The sequence below is a fragment of the Phalaenopsis equestris genome, unplaced genomic scaffold (genome assembly GCF_001263595.1).
Source record: "Phalaenopsis equestris unplaced genomic scaffold, ASM126359v1 Scaffold000002, whole genome shotgun sequence".
Classification (NCBI taxonomy): Eukaryota; Viridiplantae; Streptophyta; class Magnoliopsida; order Asparagales; family Orchidaceae; genus Phalaenopsis; species Phalaenopsis equestris.
The window spans coordinates 73,844,657-73,869,075 of record NW_018164444.1 but is presented as its reverse complement, the minus strand read 5'-3'; the positions used below and the strand labels follow the sequence as shown (position 1 = coordinate 73,869,075).

The 24,419-nt window shown below is 37.6% G+C and overlaps 1 protein-coding gene across 4 annotated transcripts in view; it reads right to left on the bottom strand.

Annotated features, from left to right (window-relative positions):
* Window positions 1-24,419, bottom strand: part of LOC110021954 (ATP-dependent DNA helicase MER3 homolog) — a 67,661-nt gene that overhangs the window by 31,631 nt on the left and 11,611 nt on the right. For 3 of the 4 annotated variants that reach the window (XM_020720692.1, XM_020720700.1, XM_020720716.1), the window contains 20 exons: window positions 21,837-21,998; window positions 21,487-21,724; window positions 21,367-21,403; window positions 21,240-21,286; window positions 9,484-9,521; window positions 9,302-9,323; window positions 8,995-9,207; window positions 8,658-8,814; window positions 8,516-8,567; window positions 5,317-5,397; window positions 5,162-5,211; window positions 4,960-5,077; window positions 4,816-4,879; window positions 4,647-4,730; window positions 4,434-4,559; window positions 4,161-4,357; window positions 3,888-4,076; window positions 3,562-3,813; window positions 3,413-3,462; window positions 3,305-3,322 (listed from right to left, as the gene is read on the bottom strand). In XM_020720692.1, coding sequence (XP_020576351.1) covers window positions 3,305-3,322; window positions 3,413-3,462; window positions 3,562-3,813; window positions 3,888-4,076; window positions 4,161-4,357; window positions 4,434-4,559; window positions 4,647-4,730; window positions 4,816-4,879; window positions 4,960-5,077; window positions 5,162-5,211; window positions 5,317-5,397; window positions 8,516-8,567; window positions 8,658-8,814; window positions 8,995-9,207; window positions 9,302-9,323; window positions 9,484-9,521; window positions 21,240-21,286; window positions 21,367-21,403; window positions 21,487-21,724; window positions 21,837-21,998 — 2,195 coding nt within the window. The remainder of the gene's footprint in view (window positions 1-3,304; window positions 3,323-3,412; window positions 3,463-3,561; window positions 3,814-3,887; window positions 4,077-4,160; window positions 4,358-4,433; window positions 4,560-4,646; window positions 4,731-4,815; window positions 4,880-4,959; window positions 5,078-5,161; window positions 5,212-5,316; window positions 5,398-8,515; window positions 8,568-8,657; window positions 8,815-8,994; window positions 9,208-9,301; window positions 9,324-9,483; window positions 9,522-21,239; window positions 21,287-21,366; window positions 21,404-21,486; window positions 21,725-21,836; window positions 21,999-24,419) is intronic. The other variant, XM_020720707.1, reaches the window with a different exon arrangement.

The window sequence follows — 24,419 nt, the reverse complement described above, 5'->3', positions numbered from 1 at the left end:
CATCAAGTAGGGTCACAAGTAAGTCGGTTTTGTTTTGGGGTTTAGGGCGGTGATGACAAAGACACACGGTGATAGAGTAAAATGATATTCCATCCTACGACATCAGGACCCAATCCTGTGACCTGATGAACTGTAGGATGATATTATCATTCACCGTCACAGGACTAGTGGACGACCCGTACCTTCTCAGGTTGTTGGCGGTCCTACGCCCGACGACGTGATTGACTCGTGGACAATCATAATTTTTCAAAATTGATAGGAACAGAACATGATAAGAGCTGATATAATATTTATAAAAAATATTTTTACTACAAAATTGATACAACTTCCTTTTGTATGCCTGAAATTTATGTGTATGCTAAAATATAAAATTTAAATGTATTGCAACTTGATTTTCCACTTGTCGATTATCAGAAAGGGCTAAGGAGTACTCTCCCAAGTAAGGTTTAGTAGGACACCCTTCTAGTTGAGTGGCAGACTATATACATCCGAGTGACCGATAGTAGCCTTTGACGCCCCTCGAGTATAAATATATAGTATCTGAGCCTAGCCCCGACCCGAGTGCTTGCGGTTTTTCTTTCTTCGGATTTTTTCGTGTGATTTTATTGGAACTTTTGATAAAACACTCGTGGTCTTTTTCCGGGATCTTCCCTTCGAGATTTCTGTCGTGAGTCATTTGTCGATTTTCTCGAGTTTTCTTATGTCATGGGTCATTTGCAGCTCTTTCTTGAATTTTTCAGGTGGTATTTCTTTTGTTGATACAATGCATGTTAGTTCATTTCTTAAATTTTGTTACTATACTTACACCTGCTACTGAATCTTTTACACACTATACCTTAGAGTAGGAGGTCAGTAGTTGGTTTCATAGGAGGTACCCGACAGCAGATCGTTGACTAAACAATTGCATGTAAACAATTGCATAACACCGAATCCGAAGGTGCTACGACGGGGAGCTTGGAGCGAACACCGTAGGCAACACGACGATGACACACAGAAGAGCAACTTACACGACGATGACACACAGAAGAGAGAAGAGCAACTTCGAGATGGATCTGCAATATTAAAACAAGTTCACGTCAAATGAGCATTTTTTTTTTTAATTTAAATAATAATTTATAGGACTTCGAGGTGGTTTTCTTAACGCAACATAAATCCTCACATATTATCTTTAGGCTTTTGTACAACCTTGTTGTACAATTATAAGTCCTAACACTTTTAGGATTTCGAGGTTACCGTACGGTACGGTGTAAATTCTCCTATCTTTATAAGTCATTTGTACGATCAGATGTCATGCGAATGTAAGTCCTAAATTCTAAAAAGAAATTGCAGGATTAAACATTGAATAACATTATTTCAAAGACATAAAGCCAAATAATAAAATAGTTGGGAAATCATCAAGGTTTTCCCTGGATCTGTGATATCCCTTACTCTTCATTCCTTTCAATTCCTTAAAAATAATTGTTCCTATTTGAGTCATTCTCATTTGATTTTCCCATGTCCGATCTTAAAAGCCTAAACTTTGAAATCTGGAATGTAAAATCACTGATCTTAATCGAGAGTCATTTAAGGTGTAATTAACTATAGGGGCTTGCCTTTATAAGGAACTTGAAACCCAGGTAAAATAAATCTTATCTAATCCTTATATTAGGTAGGAGAACTTGTTGGTCATACATAAAAAGTTTTGCAGACCAAACGGATGTCACAAACTTCTTAGTTTAGGTGGTAGAGCCTACTGTTAAGTGGTATGTTTATCCTTCAGAATAGTGTTTTACTTGTGGTATCACGCTCAACCGTCCAAACTATTTAATATATGAGACTCGTTTGGTCTCATCTATTTTTAAATTAAAATCTATTTTTAAATAATGTTACTTTCAAAAATCATATTTATATTAAAACTATTTTCATATTTACAAAAATCATTTCTTTTCAAAAATAACGGCTGACAACATATCACAACATTAAGCTATGATTAGTTAAGAGAGATTGAAGGCCCATGACTTCCATGGTTGTTGAATTTTTGCCAAAGAGGTGTTTGATTTGGGTTGATGGAGAGTTTCAGCTGGGATTGATGATATCGATGGAGAAGGAACATAACAATGGTCAAGGAGTTGTGAAGCCACAACCTAATGTAGTAACATTGGAGGGTTAACAAAGAGAAGCAGTGTACGTATATTAGGGAATGAGGGTAGAAATTATTGGTTTTGATTTATATTTTTAGAGTTTTGTTATTTAATTAAGTGCTAAATGAATGCCGGAGCCAACAACAGAACAAGGGATTCGGAAAAGATTAGACATTGACTTTAAATAAAATTTAATTAGTCAAAAAATGAAAATTTATGAGTTTTTGATTCAGTGCATTTTCTCTTCATTCGTGCACATTGAATTTATGTTGCAGCTTTTGCATGCAGGTGATTTTTTTACAATTTTTCCGTAATTAGGAAAATATGAGTGTCATTTCTAGATAATTCTGACGTTCTAAAAAACATCAGCATAATCTTTCGAAAAGAGGCCAATGGTTGAGTGACTTTGATGCATGCAATGGGTTTTTGAGCTGAACTTGTGCAATATAGAATCCATTAAATATCATTTTTTTCTGTTCAATTTGATTGAATTCCAAAGCAGGCATGAGGTCAACAAATATAATTCATATCATTAAAAAAATGAATTAACCATCAAAATTTGCATCTGCACAAAAAATTTTAATGAAAATCAGCGGAACATAGAGTTACCAAAACAATCTAAAATGTAATTTCCCAAGGTTACAATCAAATCATAGAAACCAAGGATACAAATTCAATGATTAAAGAAGCACAAAAGAAGTTAAAATTGGTAGCGATGACACATGATACTGATCAAAACCCAACCCAACTAATAATAAAATTGAAAAATGAGTTGGCAATTAATAGATTTAAATGCCTTGTAGAAGAAGATCGAGTGCATTATCAGTACTAACACCTTGAAGCACATCAACAAACTACAGAGCGATAATATACAAAACAGTTCATGTTACTTACAATTTTGCACAAGAGCACCATTTTTTGTTAAGGGTTTACAGACATAATCCAATAGCTCAATGAAAAGTTCAAATAAGCTAATATGAAATGATTTATTGTAACGTATTAACTAAAGTTTTCTCATTTAAGTTCCACGGAATATTAGCTGCAACAGTAGAAGACAATAAACATTATTAAACTGGCCTTGACAGAGCAAAAGAGTGACTAAAAACATGAGTAAGTTCAACATGGTTTTGAATGAAAGAGGCATATTTCTCAGAGAGAAACAGTGAAGATTAATGATATAATACCTGGAAAACTCTTCAGCTCTGTTGTACAATTTCCATGAAAAAGTGAGAAAACGTCAATGGAACATAAAAGTCACCTAGCTATTGACTTATTTCCAATAATGAGATTACCTTATTTTCTCATGAAATAGGATAGCATTGTCCTCTTCTGAGCCTACAAACTGTAGGAGACATAAATTTTAACCATTTCATATTAAAAATAATTATATAGTTGGAGCGGGAATATATAAGCTTTTTTCCAAAGATTAAAAAGATAATACCAGATCAGCATAATGATGCTTGCTTGATGTAATGGGTCTAGATAAACGGGTCAGCTTGATTAGCAACCTTGATTTACATTGTCTTTTGTACTCAGTCTCCTCAATATGCAGCTCAATTTTAGGAGGAAGTGATAACAGGGATTCTTTTATATGGTTACCAAATGGATACTTGCGGCCTGTTATTAGTTCAATTCTTCTTGGATCAGCTTCAAACATTGTGTCAAATGAATTAATTCCTGCAGAATGAAGCGCCTAAGGACAGAATTAAGGATATTAGATACCTTCCTGTTAGAGAGGTAGACTAAATGAAAATTGAGATATGAAACCTTTGCCGTGACCATCCCAATGCCAGGAAGTTGTTTCAGCAAGTAGGGACTATCTTCCCAAAGCCTCTGGTGCAAACATTTGGAAAGAAGTGAAGAATTCAATGCTCCCTTGTAACTCCTCCTAAAGATAAAACATTCTTTCATGCATTTGGCAATCCTGCAGCCATTGGTGCAAATTGAGTTCATGTCCTGTGAAAATTATCACGCCTTATTTAGGAATTATTAGAACTCACAACATTCTGGCTACTAATAAAACGTAGTAGAAAGTGAGACCTGGCTGAGGGATAAATCACGGACTGAAGGATCACCAGTCAAGCAGTCATTAGTCAGCACAAATATCTTTTCCTCTCTTGTCTGGATGCGTTTCTTTTTTTTCCCTTTCTCTCCATAGACATGAAAGCGCATTCGATCTTCTTTATCAAAGTTAATATCATTCAAAATCTTCTTCTCATTGCGCCGCAACTGAATCCCTATATTTTTTAAAACATAATATCCTTATTTAAAACATATGAGCAATAGCGCTAACTAATAGCAAGGAAAACATACAAGAAATTTCTTCGGAAGCACAAATAATACGCAGGGCATCTTCTAAACTGCAACTTCCAGGAGCTTCCATGATACTTTTCATTGTAGCAAATTTCAGATAAAATTTTGTCATTAACCTTCCAGGTTCTGCATTGAATAAAAGTCGAGAAACGAGTAAAGAAGAAATATACAAGTCCTAAAAGAAGACAACATTAATATTTTTAAACATCTTACCTAATGGCTTAACAAGGAAACCATCTTCATCTGTCCAAATCATCCCGTATTCTGCTAGTTCATTAATATTCTGAACACATATTTCTGGAAATAAGAGACAAAAAATATAAAATAGGCCAAAAATTATACATCATGAAAGGATAAAAATGTTTTAACTTCTTCAAAGGACCTTTCATGTACTTCTCTAGGTCTTGACGAGGAATTTCTCTCTTTATTCCATAGTTCTCAGGATTCTGTACATGTTTTTTTTCAGATCAGTACCCAGACTAAACAAATGAAACTGAGAGTAAACATATATATAAAAAAATTCTGCCTTCTTAATCCGAACATATAAGTAGGAACATTTTAGCCACTCAATGGCCAAACTTATGTCCGCAACTGTCAGCTGAACAATCTCAGCCGTAAGATGTTCCATTACACATGGCAGTAACCTGGCATGTATCGATACATTATTGCAGCAAAACAGAAAGTGCAGAAAAGTTTCACTGAGATTACTAATAGTGTAACAAGCTTACTGAGATTCAACCATTTCACAACCGTTTAAGAGATTTTCATACAAATGGACCTGTAGAAATGAGAAAGAATATAAAAAAACAGTTGCATAACATCCATAAAATCCAGTAGCTTCAATTTATTCAGACGGTAAGAAAAATTTTAAAATTGAACTTACTGTTGCTCGCCTGGTCATTATTATAACAACTCCAGTATCATCAAATGGTGGACGGCCAGCCCTTCCACACATCTGCAAATCCTCAATATGCATACAAGTCAGAGTTTTATTAAAGTTCAAACTTAGAGAGCAAACACATCGATTCTAGCCTGTATTTAAGGCAAAGGTATAATTGCATCAAATCAAAGAGATGATAATACGAACAATATTGGAAGCCCCTTTCTTACAAGAGGCAGAAATTAGCCATGACAAAGGTGATGATCATGATCCCAGAATTAGATGGAAAATGTACAAAATTACAATTATATCTTCTATTTCCCTCCCTCAAAATTATATATCATTCAAGTTATGTTTCCTGTTAGATCAGCAGTAAAAATGAATTTATCTTTCACAAACTAATTTTATTTTAGAAGCCTTAAAACTTGAGGCTCTTGAATCTTTTAAGTCCTCCAAAAAGAAAAAAAATTGATATAATGCTGTGAACATGAATCGAGTTGTCCACTCATGCAGCAATTGAAATCAAAATGTAAGTGACGCTAATTAATGAATCAGAAAATAGTTTTCGACAAATATTAAATTCGACATGGTAGCAAAATCCCATGGATGACTCATCATTAGATCAACCAACCACAAACTTCGACCACCAGCATAAATGTAAGAAGAAACAAAAACGGTTAAACAAGCCCCAAGCAAGTTAGTCAGATCTCCAATTAAAATAATCTAGGATGAAAAAGTGACCCAAATTGGTTTCCATTCCCATCCCTTGCCCTTCAAAATGGCAAATCATCGACCACTATTCTCGTCACCAATAGTAGGGATCATTTGGCTGGAAAATGAGCCCAGAAAGCGTGCTCATCCCTATCAAAACTCTCTTGGAGATACCCATCAAGCTAATAAAAGCCAGTGGTGGTGATCTAGGCAAGTTGGTGACCGAGGAAATTTTGTAACCTCAGCTATCCAACATGATTTAAGTCACTTCTCACATTGGTCCTTATAAGAGTATTACTGTCTTTGGTTGTCAACCAGGACTAGCGTTTACATCAGCTAAACATTAAAAATATATTTCCTGATTGGAATCTCAAGGAATAAATGTCTATGGAGATACTTCCAAGATTAAAGAACAACATAAATAATCAGCTAGAGTGCAAACTAAGGAAATCATTATATGGGTTGCAACAATCTCCCAGAGCATGGTTTGAAAAGATCACAAGGAATATTCTTGCCAATGGGTATTATCAATGTCAGACTGATCAGACTTTGATTGTGAAACCAAATCAAGAAGTTATGGTAGTCATGTTTATTGTGTATGTAAATGACCTTATTCTTACTGACAATGACGTAAAGAAACTTGAAACAATAAAAAAAATAATGACTTTTAAGTTTAAGATAAAAATTTTGAAACTTTAAGATACTTCTCAAAAATAAAAGTAGCCAGATCCAAAGAAGATATTGTTATATCCTAGAGAACATATATCGTTGACTTATTAAAGAAGATGGGAATGTTGGGGTGCAAACCAATAGATATTCTTATGAATCAAATCAACGAGCATCAAAGGAGAGAATAACAAGCCCGTTCATAAAGGAATGTATCAAAGACTTATGGGGAAACTCATTTATATATCACATATGAGATACATTGCTTTTTCTGTGGGCGATAAGCCAACATATGAACGATCCAAATAAAGATCATCTAGAAACGATCTTTTGAATTCTAATGTACCTAAAGATGACTCCAAGATGTGGATTGATATTCAAAAAAATTGAGAATTGCGATATTGAGATCTACAATGATGTTAGCTGGGCGAGAGAAACGATTGGCGTAAGATCTATCAAGGGTTATTGTTCATTTGTATGGAGAAACGTGATTATTTAGAGAAGTACAAAGCAAGTTGTTGTGGCAATAAGTAATGTAGAATATGACTATCGTGCCCTGACTATAGGAATTTATGAAGTGATATGTTTAGAGAAATTACTAGTGGAACTTCACATGGAGAACAAAAGCACTATTAAGATGTTCAGTGATAATCAATCAACCATCAATATTTCAAAGAATTTGTTACACCATGATCAAACCAAACATATAGAAACTGATAGGCACTTCATCTCTAAGCGGTCAACGGAGGGGTTGTCCAGCTAAGCTATATCCCAACTCATTATTAGAAGGCTCTTCCTCAACACCACTTTAATGATCTCAACGGAAAATTTGGGACGTATGACATATACAACCCAACTTGAGGGGGGTGTTGATATGCATACAACTGTGGACCAGATGAGCCCACCCACGGTTTATTATACCGTGAGTCCACTATTACATTTGACAAGGAGAAATTATTCTCCCTTAATCACCATTATTATGTTTTTTATTACTTTTCTTTGTTATCGTGTTGATTTGAATTTCCCTCCAATTGTAGAGGGTTAGTCTGATGTGTATATATATTTGTTATTTATTTAATGAGAAGATTGAAGCATTTTTCCTCCTAATATTCATGGGAATTATCTAAAGCTGAATTTCATTTCAACAATGAACATATACAAAGAAGTTTGAAAATTTAAATTCATCATATTCAGCTACTACTTGAAATTTGATTCAATGGTTTAGTCCTCCGGTACATTGATCTCGATAGTAATGGTTCATGATTTAAGATCTGATTGCACCTATGTAATCCTAGCAAAATCTTCTTCAACCTTCACATGAGTTGAGAATCACTAACTTCGGGTGGGGCAGGTTCTAGTGGTCATAGGCAATCGTATTGAACTCCTACTAGATTTGATCCCTATATTACTTGCATGCAAATTCAGGCATCACACTATTGGTTGTACTCAAGCTAATCGGTATGTGGATGTTTCTAATGCACTAAAACCATCCACAGGGCATTGATGTAGCTTGCAATCATGCTGATAGTCTTCAAAGATAACTCTCATCAGTAGCCAAGTGCAAGCAAAACAAAAAAATAAATGCATGAACTTTTATAAATGATCACTATAGGACAAGAAAAACGCTTCAGTTTTTGCAGCTAAAATACAAATACAATCCTTATGATGTATTGACAGGAAATTGTATAGGATTGTTTTATTAGAATAATAACCATCTACCACCACAATCTCAGCCTACCGGTATCAAAATGTTAATTTAAAAAAAAATCAAAAAGTTCAACAGAAAAAAGTAGCAAAGGTAAGCAAAAATAAATTTATGCCACACCTGCAATACCATAGATCGATCATATTCCAGGTAGAGGCCCTTTTCCTTATTGCTGTAAAAGGAAAAAAAAATGAAAAGTTGGATGTCGCACAAACATATATCAAAGTACAAAAGGATTTAGGCCTTGAATACAATAGTATACAAATATTGAGTTGATTTAATCACTACTGTGTGCGCAGGTAAGTTAACTCCATGTGCAAGAGTATTTGTCGTGCAAAGAACTTGAAGATCCCCCTTCAGAAAAAGACCCTCAATGAGATTCCGATCTTTGAGGCAAAGCCCTCCATTGTGGAAACCAACTAGGAAATATAGAAAATTATAATTAGTAAGCACAGAAACCTGCAGACAAATAATCTTGCAAGGATCCATTTCATCATGCTAACCAAAAACAGGAAGATATCAAGTGCAAATGCACATGAAAAGGACATTAATTTATTTTCAAATGTTATAAGAGCACATAAAACATATAATGTTCTTACCACCATTGAGAATACAAAACTGCATTTGTTTGTCACCACAAGATACAGAGGCCTCCTTTAGTTTTTCCTGTTGCTCTTTCGATCTTATGAAAGGATTTGAATGTCCAAGGCTTGATACAACCTGAGAGAGTTGTTGTGCTGCTTCTTGTGCTCCTTTACGTGTCGAGCAGAATATAAGTGCAGATTTTCCTCTTGAATGTTGCATGAGGATATCTGCAATTCATCTTTTTAAGAACTTGGTCTAATAATGACAAACAAACAGAAAAAAAAAGCATAAATCTTCAAGGAATTTCAACAATGCGCTTACCAAAAACAAAGTTTTGAAGACGCTGCATTTTAGACAACAGGATTTAGTTAGGATAGCAAAGAACAAATGAACTCCGTTACTTGTTTATAAAAAAAAAGCAAACTTTCTTAATCACATGAATAAATTTTACCATGCTAGCCTCCAAACCTGACTAGCAGCCACTATAAGTATACCAGAAATACCTTTTCAAATAGGAAATCATTCTTAGCCGGAGCATAGCCTGAAAACAAAGAGTTAAAATGCTCAAACAGGCAGTCAAATACATTGCCTAGGGCGCACAAAAAAGCTGAAGCAAACCACCCTTTGATAATAAAAGTACCAGTTTTAAACCAATAAATAAAAATAAAAATAACAACAATAATAATAGGTACTAAACGCAAAAGAGAAAATAAAAAATTTCACGATTAGTTAATCTCAATTTTACAATATCAATTAGGACTGAAGTTAGTAAAACTTAGTAGTTTCAACATGGAACATCAAAATGAAGTTTAGTTATCGTGGTCCCATCAAAATCTCAATTGTACAATTTTAGACATGCATATTAAGTACAAGAATTTATGGGAAAGTGAAAATTCAAGGAGCCACGGGCCCTAGGCATATTAGAAGTACAGCCAATTGTTTGGAGAGTGGTTTGAGTAGGCCACCTGGAGTTTAGTGTCTAGGTAAGTTACCAAAGCATTTGTGACAAGAGGCATGTGTTAGAGTTGTATTGAGAGAGGCCCTAGCATCATTATTCAACTGCAATGCATATCTCGTTGTCACAAGATAGGACGGTTACTCGATGACAAGACCAATGAACGAAAAGTAAAAGTAAATTGACACTTCCCCCTATAAAAGAAGGCATCCAGCTGGCAATTATAGCCCCTCCTCAAAAGTAATATTTAGTGAATGGATTCAAATGGATTTTTCATCATAAATGCTAAAGTCTTAAAAGGTGTGGATTCTATGTTGACAATGTTTATAGAAAAAACTTATCAGTCTTGTACTTGCACGATGCTAACTTTTCACACATGATCCGTGAGTGCCAAGAACGAAGCACATGGAGAAAAGATGATTAGGTTCTTCTGAGATATCTATTCCGAGGTAAGGGAAAGCATTGCCTGAAGGTTGCTCAAGTGGCCACTAGTATGGCCCCTCAATAACTTTGAATGTATGCCTACCATCAAGCACTGGTGTACCTCCAGGCTCAGCTCCACGTCTAGGATGTGAGCCATTAACAATTAGAGTGGCTGGCTTGCATCAACCAAGTTGTTCCGAGAGGGGCTGGCTTGCATCAACCAAGGTGTTCCAAGAGGGGAGCTTGAGTGTGTCTTCTTATCCTTCGGTTTCATTACGGTTGTGCTCCCTTTCGTTTCTCCAACAACAAAAACCATCAACGTTAACCATTCTCTGGATTATGAGAGCAAGTCCTGAGGGAATGGGAGCTCCTCCTATGTGTCTTGGTCTTCTGCTGGGCTAGCAAATAGTATCAAACTTCCTTATAGTGATAGATTGGTGTTTCTCATACAACTTTGGCCAGACAAATATTGGATGACTGGAGCAATGATGTATGAAGATTCCATAGAAACCCTAGTGATGGTAGGATGTAGAAAATGCCTCTGATACCGGAGTTAAACCAAACCACGACGTAGAAATACGAGTATTATTGTGGACTTAATTAAGGATACAATGAAGAATCAAAATAAAAGAAAACAACCACACAAAGCAAAGGTGCAAGACGATTACAAACAAACAACACAACAAAGAGTACACACAATCTCGATGAGTAGGAACTCCGAAGTGGAGGTATAGAGCTGGCGGCTGCTATGAAGGCTGGACGGCGGAAGAGAGTAGATGGGGGAAGTATCTTGCTGCTGTTGAAGGGGGAGGATGGTGAGAGCAGTAAGAAAGCGATAGTAGAGTCGTTGAACCGCAGCTGGAGGAAGAAGACAACATCGTTGGCGGCTGAAATCTGGCTGAGCAGGGAATGGAAGCCTGCTGGAAGCAGGGAAAAAGCTGGTCAGCCTGCTGGAGGCAGGGAGGAGGGTTGCAGCCTGCTGGAGGCAGGGAGGGAGGGCTGCGGCTTGCTGGGAGGAGGGCGGCAAACTGCTGGAGTAAGGGAGGAGGGTTGTGACCTGCCAGGAGGAGGGCAAAAACATGCTAGAGGAAGGACGGTAGAGAGTGGGGCCTGCAGGATGCAGGGAGGAGGCTGGGCGGCAGCCTGCAGGGATTTAGGGAGGTGTCTAGCATACGTTCACAGGTAAGAGCTGCTTGCGGTTGTTGGGGAGAGGTAGAAGCGGTGGTGGCCTTCTGTGGGGCTGGGAGTTGGGCTGACAACAGCAGGAAAGGTAGAAGGACAAATAAACATCTCGACCGGGTCGAGCTACAGTCGGCGTACCACCTGAACTCATGGAGACAATCACCACCTCGGACGAGGGACAACCGCAACACTTCTTTGCCGTCGGATTCAACCCTCGAAGGGGAAAACAGGATGTCGGCGACTATCTAAGAAACGCTGAATTCTCAAGTCACAAAAAAAACCCTTTACTAAGCAAAAACAGCCCCTATATATAAGAGGGATTAGGACTTATATTAGACAATGCTTTCAATTGGGAAATAGAATAAAAATAAAGTAATATAATAGACAGGGATTTATAATAGGGGATTTCATGAAAAAGAAAAGAAATATTATGAGGGAAAAGTAAACAAAAGAATGAGAGGTAATTCAGAAATTTGAGGTTGGCACAATAAAAATCCAAGAAAAAAAGGAATCAGAAGGTGTTGACCTCACTTTTGGTTGAGTTCTAGTTTTCTCCTCTTTAGTAGCCTAGGGTCTAGCCATAGGACTTTTCTATTGACTATTCCTAGAAAACTAGAAAAGGAAAAGGAACTCTCACCATTTGAAACTCTAAACCATTCTTTGCTCAACTTGAAGCTCTGCATATTGGTCATGACCTCTAGCAATTAGTAGGTGTGGTCAATATAGGGGAGCTCAAGGTGAAACCCCATATGAATGCTTGGGCTTAGGATTGGCCATGGAAGTTGGTCTGGAGTTAATTCACTCACTTTCACTCTCATTCACTCACAGCCCTGAACCCAAACTTGTTGACTTTGATCCCTTAATCCTTTGGGAAACTCATGTAGATGGTCTTCTAGACCCTTCAGCCCTAGGCTGACGTTTAGCTAGCACCAGTACATAGAGGACCCAAATGGAGATTCCATTGGTCCGTGGCTCAAATCATCATGGTTGGCACCTCGATTTCACCAAAATACCCAACTCAACCTTTTGTCCCCAAAATCAATTTGGACTCTTCAATTGAACTCAATTTGATCCCAATTTCTCTCAATTTCAATTCTAAACTCAAATTCATCATGAACAAACTCAATCCAAACCAAATCCAAGCCTAATTGACCCATGCTTTTAGCTCAATTTTGATCCAAGTCAGATCCAAGTCAAACCCCCAATTTAACCCCCAATTTTGGCCCTATGACCTAATCTCACATAATTGAACCTCATAGCCTACTCAATTTGCACCAATTTAAATCCTAAACTCTTTATAACAATCCTACACATCAAATTGGACCTTTAATTGGCCTTGGTCAAGCCTCAATTTCACTCAATTTCAACCCACATTCAAAATCCCCAAATTTACCTCAAATTGGCTATCTCTCCAAATTTTACCTAATTAAATGCCCTAACCCCAAAATTGACACTCAATTTATGTTGAGAACTCTTTATAACATTCCCCTAAATCGTTTTGAACCATCAATTTGAACCTAACCCAACCTTAGCCTAACCCAAACTCAAGTCCAACCCAACACCTCAAGTCCAACCCAACACCCAAGTTCAATCCAACACCCCAAAATTGACTAAGTGACCAAAATCCACCAAATCGAACTCCCAAACCAACTCAAAATCACTTCAAATCTTTTTTAAACCTCTCATGGCAACCGACAACAATCTACATCATCCTGATCAATTGGGCTCGAACCAAAATTTTGACAGCAATCGAGTTTTGACGTGTTTTCTACCCGATCGTCTCCAAGGTTGTCCGAACGACCTCGGAGGATGAAACATACCACGTTGACGTGTCCGGAGCATCAAAATTACCTATGAAAGACAGCCGTTTTGATATGGTTATGTTCACACACGAATTGGGAGTTTTAGATGGTAAGTATTAAAAAAAAAAAAATTTCTTTCTTTTTTTTCACTTAAATCCCTAATCTCTAAAGCCCTAAATTCCAAAATTCTTTCTCTCGCTCACGCCTCCTCCCCATCCCGTTCGCACGCCCAACCGAACTCCTCTCTCTCCCTTATCTCCTTCGCGACACAGCACAGGCGCCCCATTCCTTCTCGCGTGATCTTATCGCCTGCTCCTCTACCCTCCTCAAGTCGCCCGCATGGAGGGCCTCCTGCTCCGCTCGACTCCTTGAGCCGCACGCAACGGGTCCTCCTCTACCTCACAAAATCTCTCCCCATCTCCTCTCCCTCTGGCCTATAAGAAACCCCATCTGGAAAGGGGAGGGGTTGGCCGAAAATTTTCAGAAAATGGGTGGAAGTGCTACCAAAATTTTGGGGAAGTTGTTGTTGGAATTTTGTTGGAGCCCCACTGTTTGAAATTTTGAGTTTGAAGCATCTAGCAAGGTGACTCTTCCCCACCTCCTCCATTTCTTTCCAGATTTCTCTAATTTCTTTAATCAAGCAAAAGCTATGTTTGTTTGTTTGGGAACTACTTGCTGCTATACTATGTTTTTGGAATTCTTAAAAAAAAAGAACCATTTACTTTATCGTATTGCTACACAGAAGAAAACTGAGGATCAAACATCGGCTTCAAGATTTGAGGAAATATAAATTCTATGCAAATGTGCACTATGGCCCAGTAATTATTTCTATGCTTACAGAGTTTGTGCTTTAGTTTAGATTTAACATATGTGTTTCTGTTTCTTTGATAAGAAAACATCAGATAATTTGTCATGTGCTTTCTTTGCATGAATTTCCATGGATCCTTCCGCATTGGCTTATATGTAATGAGAATGCTCATAAAGTTCTTTGCCTTAGGGTATAAAAAAAATGTATATACTTTTTCAAACGGAACTGTGAAGATTCCTTCCGGTTTGCTTCTATGAAAATATCTGATTTCTCAGAAAGCTTTGTAGAAGCACTCTTTCTTACGGATTTGGTCAAAGCATATACATTCTTTCTTACGGGTTGGGTCACAGCATATTTCTGGAATTTAAATTATTGAGCTGCTATGTGTACATTGAGAAGATTTACATACGTACCATTCATTTTTTTTTTATGTATTTACAAACCTAACACCCAAACTTCAATTTTACACACATTCCACCTTATCTTTTGCAAGAAAGGGTGTTGTCTCTTTTGCAAAATGAAAGATTTGGGGCTATGTATATGTGTGAAAAATTTGCGTGGCATAAATGTAAAAGTTGAAGCGTAGGTGTGAATGTAACGGGACATTTACATACATACCACCAATGCTTATTTGCTTACACTCATAGCACCAAAGCTTGAGATTCACACACATTCCACTCTTCCCTACGCAAGGGGTGGTTATCTCTTTTGCAATATGAAAGACTCGGGGGGACTTGTTTAGCTGCATTTTTTTTTATGTCGTTTCGAGACTTGTTTAATTGCAGTTTTCTGCCCTGTTCTGCTGATTTTGAGCTGCAGCTTTTGGCCTTGTAATGGCTCGGTTTTGGCCTTGCAGTGGCTTGGTTTTGGCCTTATAGTGGCTCGGTTTTGGCCTAGTGGCGGCTACGGTTTTGGCCTTGTGGTGGCTTGGTTTTTGGCCACTTGCCAAGTTTGATTTTGCACCTTAGGCCGCTGTTCCTGTTTGGATAAATGTTGGAGCCTGTTTTAATGCTTTAAGAGGTTGATTTCTTGGAGATTTTTTAAGTTGTTGGGGGTGGTGATTTCTTGTTGGCTACTGCCAGCTGTGAGCTACCTGTCGTGACTCTCTTTGTATTGCGGGCTGGTGGCTTTCTCCTTGTTGTCCTGGCTGTGAGCCTCCCCGTGGTGGTTCCTTTTGTGTTGTTGGCTAGTGGCTTTACCTTTGTTGTTGCCCCTGGCCGTGAGCATCTCTATTGTGATCTCTTGGTTTGGTGGTTCCTTGTCGCACTGGTCGTGAACACCTATTTGGGATTTGTAAATGATATTGGATTCATGTTTCATTAGAAACTTTAGGCTTGAGAATTGAATGTTCTGATGATCGCAAAATGAAATATTTTAATTCTTGATTATCTGAAAGAATTTGAATGCCCCTTTCGAGGAATTGGCAGGTTTTTGGAAATGTTTCGGGGCCCAATTCTGCAGGCCGAATCGATTGCAATAAAAGAAAAGGAAAAAAAAAAGAGAAAAGATCTTTTGATATTCGGCAAAATTCAGGATCGATTTGGAACTTTCTAATTTGTGCCTTTTGGGGATGTTTCACGGTTAGCCCGAGAGAGTGTGCCCCACCTCTTTACCCATTCGAGAGAGTCCCGCCAGGCGGTTGTCTTAGGCTAACCCTCTTGCCCCTTTAACTCTTCTCTCCTGAATCGACTTTGGAGGTGGGTTAGTTTTCTTTCTTTTTCATTTCTTATTTTTTGGTTTGTTTTCCTTGCTTCTTAGTTTAGGTTATCGGTGTTTATGTCCAATACATAAGTACGCATATATAGCTTTTTGCTATATATGAAACCATCAAGCAAGGTCGCAAGTAAGTCGGTTTTGCTTAGGGCAGTGATGATAAAGGCACACCGGTGGTAGAGCGGAATGATATTCCATCCTACGACATCAAAACCCGATTCAATGACCAGATGAACCGTAGGATGATACTATCATTCACCGACACAAGACTAGTGGGGGACTCGAACCTTCTTAGGTTGTTGGCGGTCCTACGCCTGACGGCGTGATCGACTCTTGGACAATCATACTTTTCAAAACTGGTAAGAACAGACATGATAATAAAATATACAATATTTATAAAAATATTTTTTTCACTACAAAATTGATACAACTTCCTTTTGTATGCATGAAATTCATGTGCATGCTAAAATATAAACTTTAAAATATTGTAACTTAGTTGTCCACTTGTCGATTACCGGTATCGAGCTAAGGAACACCCTCCTAAGTTAGATTTAGTAGGACACCCTTCTAGTTTAGTGGCGGGCTCTATACATTGGGCTGACCGATAGTAGCCTTCGACGTCCCTCGAGTATAAATATATAGTATCTGAGTCTAGCCCTGACCCGAGTGCTTGCGGTTTTTTCTCTTCGGATTTTTCGTGTGGTTTTATTGGAGCTTTTGGTAAAGCATTCGTGGTCTTTTTCCGGGATCTTCCCGTGTTTTTGATGACTTTCTTTGAGTTTTCTGTCATGGGTCATTTGCCGATTTTCTCGAGTTTTCCGTTGTCGATCATTTGCCACTTTTTCTCGAGTTTTTCAGGTGGTGTTTCTTTTTGTTGCTCACTTTTACTTATACAATGCATGCTAGTTTGTTTCTTAAATTCTGTCACTATACTTATATCTGCTACATCAACCACACTTAAAGGAGCAGCGGACCTCCCAAGTATACATGTTTGTTTTACATTTACAGCGTTTTACTTTACAGCACATCTTACTGTTCTTCTCTACTGTACATTATACTGCTTTCATATACTGCATGCTTTATTGCTTCTATATGTATTGTACTGTTACTGTTTTCCTTTGTTATACCTACTACTATTACTTTTATAGACTATACCTTAGAATAGAAGGCCAGTAGTTGGTTTTATAGGATGTGCCCGGCAACAGATTGTTGACTCAACAATTGCATGTATACTTAAAATTAACATCGAACTCAAATGTGCTACAACGATGAGCTTGGAGCTATCATTGTGAGCAGCAAGACCATCTTCAACAACAGAACATGTTTACACTAGCGAAATCACTCCTTAGAATTAAACACCAAGCCATAGGATTTCGAGGTTGTTCGCATAGTGCGACATAAATCCTCAACTTCTCTTTAGGCCTTTGTACAGCTCTGATGTACAATCTAAGCCCTAACTCGTCTTAGGATTCCGAGGTTGTCGTTCTTTACGGCCTAAATCATCATATCTCTTAGGCTATTTGTGTGAGCGATTCACATGAATGTAAGCCCTAATTAATAAAATTTGCAGAATGAAACACTTAAATATTTCTCCTCTAAACTAAAGTCAAATCATAGGGTAGCTTGGGAAGTCACCGAGGTTCTCCTTCGGATCTATGACATCCCCTAGTTTCTCTTTCTTTGGATTCCATAAAATGTTCCAAATTTGAGTTATTCCTTTTTCACACCACTTTGTCCGATCTCGTTGAAAAGTCATATTCTTTTGACCTCTTTGAAGATAATATTCCCTGATTTTTATTAAGAGTTTACTTAGGTGACTTCAGTCATCTAAGATGTAATTAACTATAAGAGTTTGTCTTTATAGGAAATTTTTCCGAACCCAGCTTAATAAAAACTCTATTTAATTTTTCATATTAAATAGGAGAACTTGTCGACTTATAAATAAAATGAATTTCGCAGATCAAACGAGTGTCATATATTTTTTAGTTTATTTGATCGAGTCTCACTATCAAGTCATGATCTAGTCTTGTGTTTATTTTTCGGGATAAATACGTGACTTGAGGTGTAGGGCTCTTTCATTTAAACTATGAAAGATATGGAATCAGTTTGATTTCATATTTTTCTAAACAAGGACGAGGGAATTTCGATTCCGGCGACAACAGTTTCCAACGGGCAGCTCCTTAACTAAAAATTGTGCCAACAGAAGGGTGTCTAATAGGACGTAAGCGTTAAAATTTTTCATGATTCTTTAATAAAACCCCTTAAAGTTATATTCAAGAGAAAAAGTTAAGGTAATATAAAGTTGACTAACTTCACTGAGATTGTCTTAAAGACATTCGAGATTAGTAAAAGATGTTTTAAATAACACCTGTTTGAGAATCTATGGGAATTCTTAAGGATATAATGAATGAAACTAAGGAAAATATCGAGTTCTTGGTCATTAAAAATAATTGACCTTAAATGACATTTAAACACTTTTTTGTTCACATCGACAAGCAAGTTAATAAGTTAGAAATTTACCCGAGCACTTATTAATTTCATGAGATCTAAACTGAGCTATGAAATTACTTGAGGTCAAGTAATGGAGCAAGTTTGGGGCATTGACATGCGTCAATTTTATGTAATTTAACATGCATTTTGTATTGTATTTTATTTATTATTTTTATCGATTTGTCATTGATTTACACTTAAGAAAGGCTTTTTGTTGATGTTATGCAGGTTGCAGGTTGCAGGTTTGGAATATGAATATTGTGGAACGAGAAAAATTAACGAAGAGATGGCCTAAAGAAGCGTGACCATTCCTATAAGCGATGTGACCAAGCTACCTGATCGAGAGCAGCTGCATGACCATGCTAGAACCCGACATGACCATGCCGTACTTACAGGCCTGCGGCGTGACCACTCCGGAGTAGGGCGTGATCACGCCGCGTAGTTTAGAAACCCGGAAATCATTTTGAAAAGAAATTCCCTTGCCAAATTCATGGATTTTGATATAAATATGATTCCAAGGGCTTCCTTTGGAGGAGGAGACCAGAGACAGCTGAAGGCAGAGAATAGGGAGATTTTGAGTGCTTCCCTTGGGTTTTCTTCTTTGGGTTGAAACTATTGGACTGTTTTTCACCTTGTATTCTTGTGAGTTGTGAGAGAGTTTTGTATGAGAGAGAATTGTTGTTGTTGTGGAGAAGACAAGATTATTGTAAGTGTAACATGTCTTTGTTTCTTACAATGAAACTTTGCATAGTTTTACATGTTATGGTTTTCTCAACAATGTGTGACTAAATTTTTTTTTCATGTCTCTATGATGTAGGGGTAGTAGTTTTCATTGTGATTTTTGAGATGTTTTTCCTCTAGCATTTTTCCTTGCTTTCATGGCCTATGTTGATGGTTAGTCTCCAAACTTCATATAATCACAGTCTAGCCAACTAGAATTTTAAAATCTTTCATGAAGCTATAACATCTAACCGTTGCATAGTGGAAATGAAAAAATTAACTACAAAATTACGAGAGGATAGACATTCAATGGGATTCCGCAATTTTTTTTAGGGGATCGAAACATTAACGCAGAATGTCATGGAAAATGACTCAACTTCATGGATTCTAGCCCTCTTTTGATATAGGCATAGGCATAAGAGGAAATTTATCCCTAATTGACAACAATCACGTTAAAAAAACATTTAGGAAAACCATGAGCACCATGATCCCTGAATAACAGAGGCACGAGCCTCATCACCCTTGAAGGAATTTCCGGGATTTTTCCTATTTTTTCTATTTTCCTGTCTACGATCTACTCTATTTCTGTTAGAATTTAAGGACTTAAACCCCTTATGCAATCACATCAAGCTAGATTCACCAAATTAGTAAACTAAAGATTTTTCTGCAAGAATAATTATTAGTCATTTCCTTGTATGATCGATATTCGGACTCTTAGACCACATACTACTTAACGCGTATATTTGTGTTGCACGACCAACTTACTTCACGATAAGTTTTGGTGCGTCATAATCTACATCCTCTTTATGATCAACAAGAAAGTTATTATTGAACTATAGCAAATTGGAAAGTGAAAATATCCTTATAATATGGGTTACAAAGATTTTCTTCCATGAGAGAAGAGGAGAGAAACAAACCAAGAGCAAGAGAATTTCAATATGCACGGTAGAAGTGCTCCTAAATGTGCCCTCTTCGATAGCCTAAATGTGTAATCTTCCATTGTGTGTTTGTGTGAATGTATTTGGTTATCAATAGTCCTCTACTATATTCATGTATCCCTCCTCCCTTTTTGAAGTGAGTCCTGAGCATATCCTTTACCCTTCGAGGCCAAAAGCTAAGTGACATTATTGCTAGAGAAAGATGACATCTAATGATGGTCGAGAATGTAATCAAGAGTCGTAAGTCATCATATAAGACTAGTTAGCAGCATTATTAGAGATGAAGTGTAGGGGACATATATTGATTTGGCAATGATGATGGAGGATAAATTTTCAGAGGTGCTAAAAGAAAAGATAGTTCAGAAGAAAAATTTTAGCATATCGAGCTGTCCTAAATCATAACCCAAACATGGGCTATTATAGTGTAACACCTTAACCGTTTGCCCACGACTTCTCGTAAAGGAGTGGTTTGAATTACAATAACATCAATATGGGTTGTGTAGGGCTCCAACAAACCAAAGTGAAACAGTTGAGTTTCCAAAAGAAACTACATAAGAGGGTTGGAGGTACACCTAAAATCCTCATTGTTAGGAAGGTAGAGCTCATCCCAAGAATTGCCTTGGAGTCCCCTCTTTGACAAATAGTGAAAGGATCAAGTCTAGCTGTGGTGATAATCGTGTGCAAATAAAAGCCAAGTGTAGAGCTGTAATTGGCCTTTTAAAGACTATTTTAGAGTTCACCGGGAGAGGCATATAAAAATCATCAGTCTCTAAAATTAACCAAATTACGAGCAAGGCATAATAAATGAGCATTTTTTGGATTCTCCTCATCCATCAAAGGGATGATTACTATAGTCAATATGTTATCTTTAATACTGCATTTTGTTTTCTATTTCTAATTTGGCAAAACTATGTAATTGCTTCTTGTTGTCTGAAGAAAAGTCCCATTTTATTTGCTTCTCATAAATCTACATGTGAATTTGAACCGCATGCATGAACTTTTCAATTATATAATTAATTTTAATCATATCCATATAAAAGTTGAATCATCATTTTCATGTTGGCCCAAACCCATGATGAACTCGGTTCCAGAAAAGCACATTTTTTGCTGTCATTGAAAGCTTTCCTTTTCTCGAGACCCATGCTTTGCTTTTAGCTTGTTGATAAAGATAAAAGCAGGCATATGAATGTGCAGTGAAGAGTGGAAAAGCTATAGGGAAGAGATGTACCAAAAACTTTTGTTACAAGCTTCACTGGCCTCATCTCTTCTCCAAATCTGCAGTTCATTTACTTCCGTGTATTAGATTCATTAATCCGTTAAATACCTTTTCCCTGATTAAATTTATATGAGATTACCTTTTAATACCTTCTGATGGAACCTGGAGCCATTCCGCTAGAAAAAATTAAGTAACCGCTTTCAAGGTCAAGTGCAAGTGTTTAACGGAGAGTTCTAATTATTTCATCTAATCAATTTACCAAGATCCTCTATGTTCGGAATTGTGGCTGAAACTGCCACAAAACGGACATTAGCCAGAGGACTAGATGCCATCTCCTTGCTCCGAGAAAGCATCTTTATTCTGCTAACCACTGCTTCTAAAGCAGCCCCACGTGGATCATTAAGCAGGTGAACTTCATCAATTAATACAAGTGAAATATCACTGAAGAAGCTTAACCCGCCATCTCTAACTCCATGGCGAGTAACGGCATCAAATTTCTGTTATAATTAGCAAGTTCAACAAAAAGAGCGGATGAATCAAGCAAAAAAAAACAAAATCAACAAATCTATCCATACAAATAGATATTATTAATGATATATTTTTCTTCACCTCGGGAGTTGTTAAAATGATATCAGCTTCATGAATGTTCTTTGTATTATAAGATTCATTGTCACCAGTCAACTCCAAACACGTAATTCCCAATGTAGAAAGCTTCAAGTTCCAGTTGCGAAGCTTTTCCTGCACCAAGGCCTTTGATGGAGCCATGTAGATCTTATTTGCATTGGCATTACACAACAAAAAAAGAACAAAATCAGCCTTTTGAAAATAACTAAATCTCTTCACCTTTCCTAAAGTATTTATTTATTTAACGCACAAAAAACTTGATTCCAAAGGGTATTTAAGCATCATCATCTTCTTCTTCTTCTCATCATCAATCTTTATGCCAAGTGGTTAACATAATGAATCTTTGTTCTCCATTCATTCACGTCAAATATTGCATGTTATTTTAAATCTAATTAGAGTAAGAACATATCTTCTTGTTCAACTCTTAGTCATTTGAAGGCAACCTTTATTTTCAGCCTCAAGGTCACATTCACTGAAGGTGTACATTTTGCATTAATAAAAAATCAAAATTTACAAGAAGCTATAAAAGCCAAAAACAAAGAAAACACAAAGGAGCTACTAAGTGGTAACTCCACAAAAACTTCTACCCCTTTCTACAAAAAACAAGGGATGACTATCATGGATTTCATTCTTGGGTTTGGCAAGTTTAGCGTATAAATATCAAGGTTGCTTTCGCCTAACTTTAATCGAGTCAAAATTGACTCAAATCAAATTCTCCATTTTATCCAAATTAATCTGATTGAATATTATTCAAATTAACTTGGACCTCTTAGCCACCTGCTTTTGGTGTGGCATCCTAAAATCATTAATTTTACATCTCTTCCCTTCTGGTTCTGTGTCAATAGCTTGAAGCTTATGCCCTTCTTTACAAGTTTGGCCGATATCATATTCTTAAGACCCAATCTAACAAAAATTTGCCTTGTCGCCCTAGCACCTTGATGATAACTCAACATCTTAAAATTGTCACCTTGGCCTACTTCTGATCAACATCTTCTCAGAACCCAACATCCATATGAATTCTAGCTTCTCAACTTTGCCTCCATTTTAGCATTTTGCGGACAACTCAAAATCATAGACATGCGATTAATGCTATCGTCTAGCTAAGTCACCTTCTTGGCTTGGTGGATGGCCAGACACACAAACTAAACTTCCCAAGTTTTAACTTTTGGGGGCTTGTCAGTAGCTTGATACCCCGGAGCTATTAGCCTGTGGCTTTCTACTCAACACTTGCTAACAACTCAGCATCTTAGAGCAACCGAATTGCTAACTCCTCAGCCCAATGTCGACATCCCTTCTTGGCCCTGCCAACATCTTCCATGCCTTCTCACCTTCTTAAAAAGCCTACATTTATTTTTAGTGCCTTCTCAATTATTTGATGGCATGCCTAACAATTACAAATAACTTAGCACACCAGAGGTATTAATTTAGCACCAAATTATCCCCAACTTCTTACCTTCTCAACAACACATCCCCTTGCACCCATTGATAGTTCGACACATTAAAGTTGTCAATTTGGTGTTGCTTATTTCAGTGACCTCACCAACCCCATGGTTTTTCTGAATAAACTCATCAACCCCTTGCCACCTGCGTCCCTCCTTGATGCCAACTCAGCATCCCTCCTTGATGCCAACTCAGCATCCCAGAGCAAACAAAAAAATTGCCTTAGCCAACATCATGACATACATTGTCAATTGTCTTTTGGTCCTTGTTGACCTCAATTTTTTTCGTGAGGTCTAGTCTTCCGTTTAGGGTTTAGGATCTAGCCTTAGGAATCTCCCTTTGACTATCTTAGAACCTTAGAAGTGGGACCCGCCTCGTTTTAGTTCGACCTATTTCCGTCCTCTTTTGGAGTTTCGCGTGTGCGGTATCGACTTCTAACACTTAGAAGATGAAACCGACATGAGGAAACCCAAAATGGATTCCCATAGGACCTTTCCGAGCCTTAGGGTGGCCTTCTGCACAATTCGCACTCATGCGCGCACCGGCTTCGCAATTCGCCTTCTGCCCAATTCGCCCTCCCGCACGCATAAACTTCGCAATTCGGAGAGTCGACGCGTCCGATCGCCACGATTCGCATGTTTGCATTGTTATTCGTCGAGGGCTCGAGTAAACCTTTTGAGACGATTGATCGCGGGTCAATATTTTGTGAAATTTGAATTTCAACGCGTTTTGACTCGATTGTCGACGACGTTGTCCGAGCGACCCCGGATGACGAAAAGGACTGCGCCAACGCGTCCGGAACGTCGATTTTGCCCGAGCAGGACACCCATTTTGTCACGTCGTCGCGCGCGAGTAAATTGTGTTTTAATTAATATATATCTATATATATATATATATTTATATATATACATATATTTATATATATATATTAATTAATCCTTTTAACCCGTTTCCCCTTTCCTCTTTAATCCCTAACACTCCCCTGCGCTCGAGCTCTGTCTCTCGCGACTATTCCGTCCGCGCGTCTGGCCCTTCCCCTTTCTCGGTCTCGAGCCGTGCGAGCTCTTCCTCCTCCACGCGAGGGAAGCGTTGACCTCGTTCGTCCTTCCCTGTTCTTCTTCTGCCCGC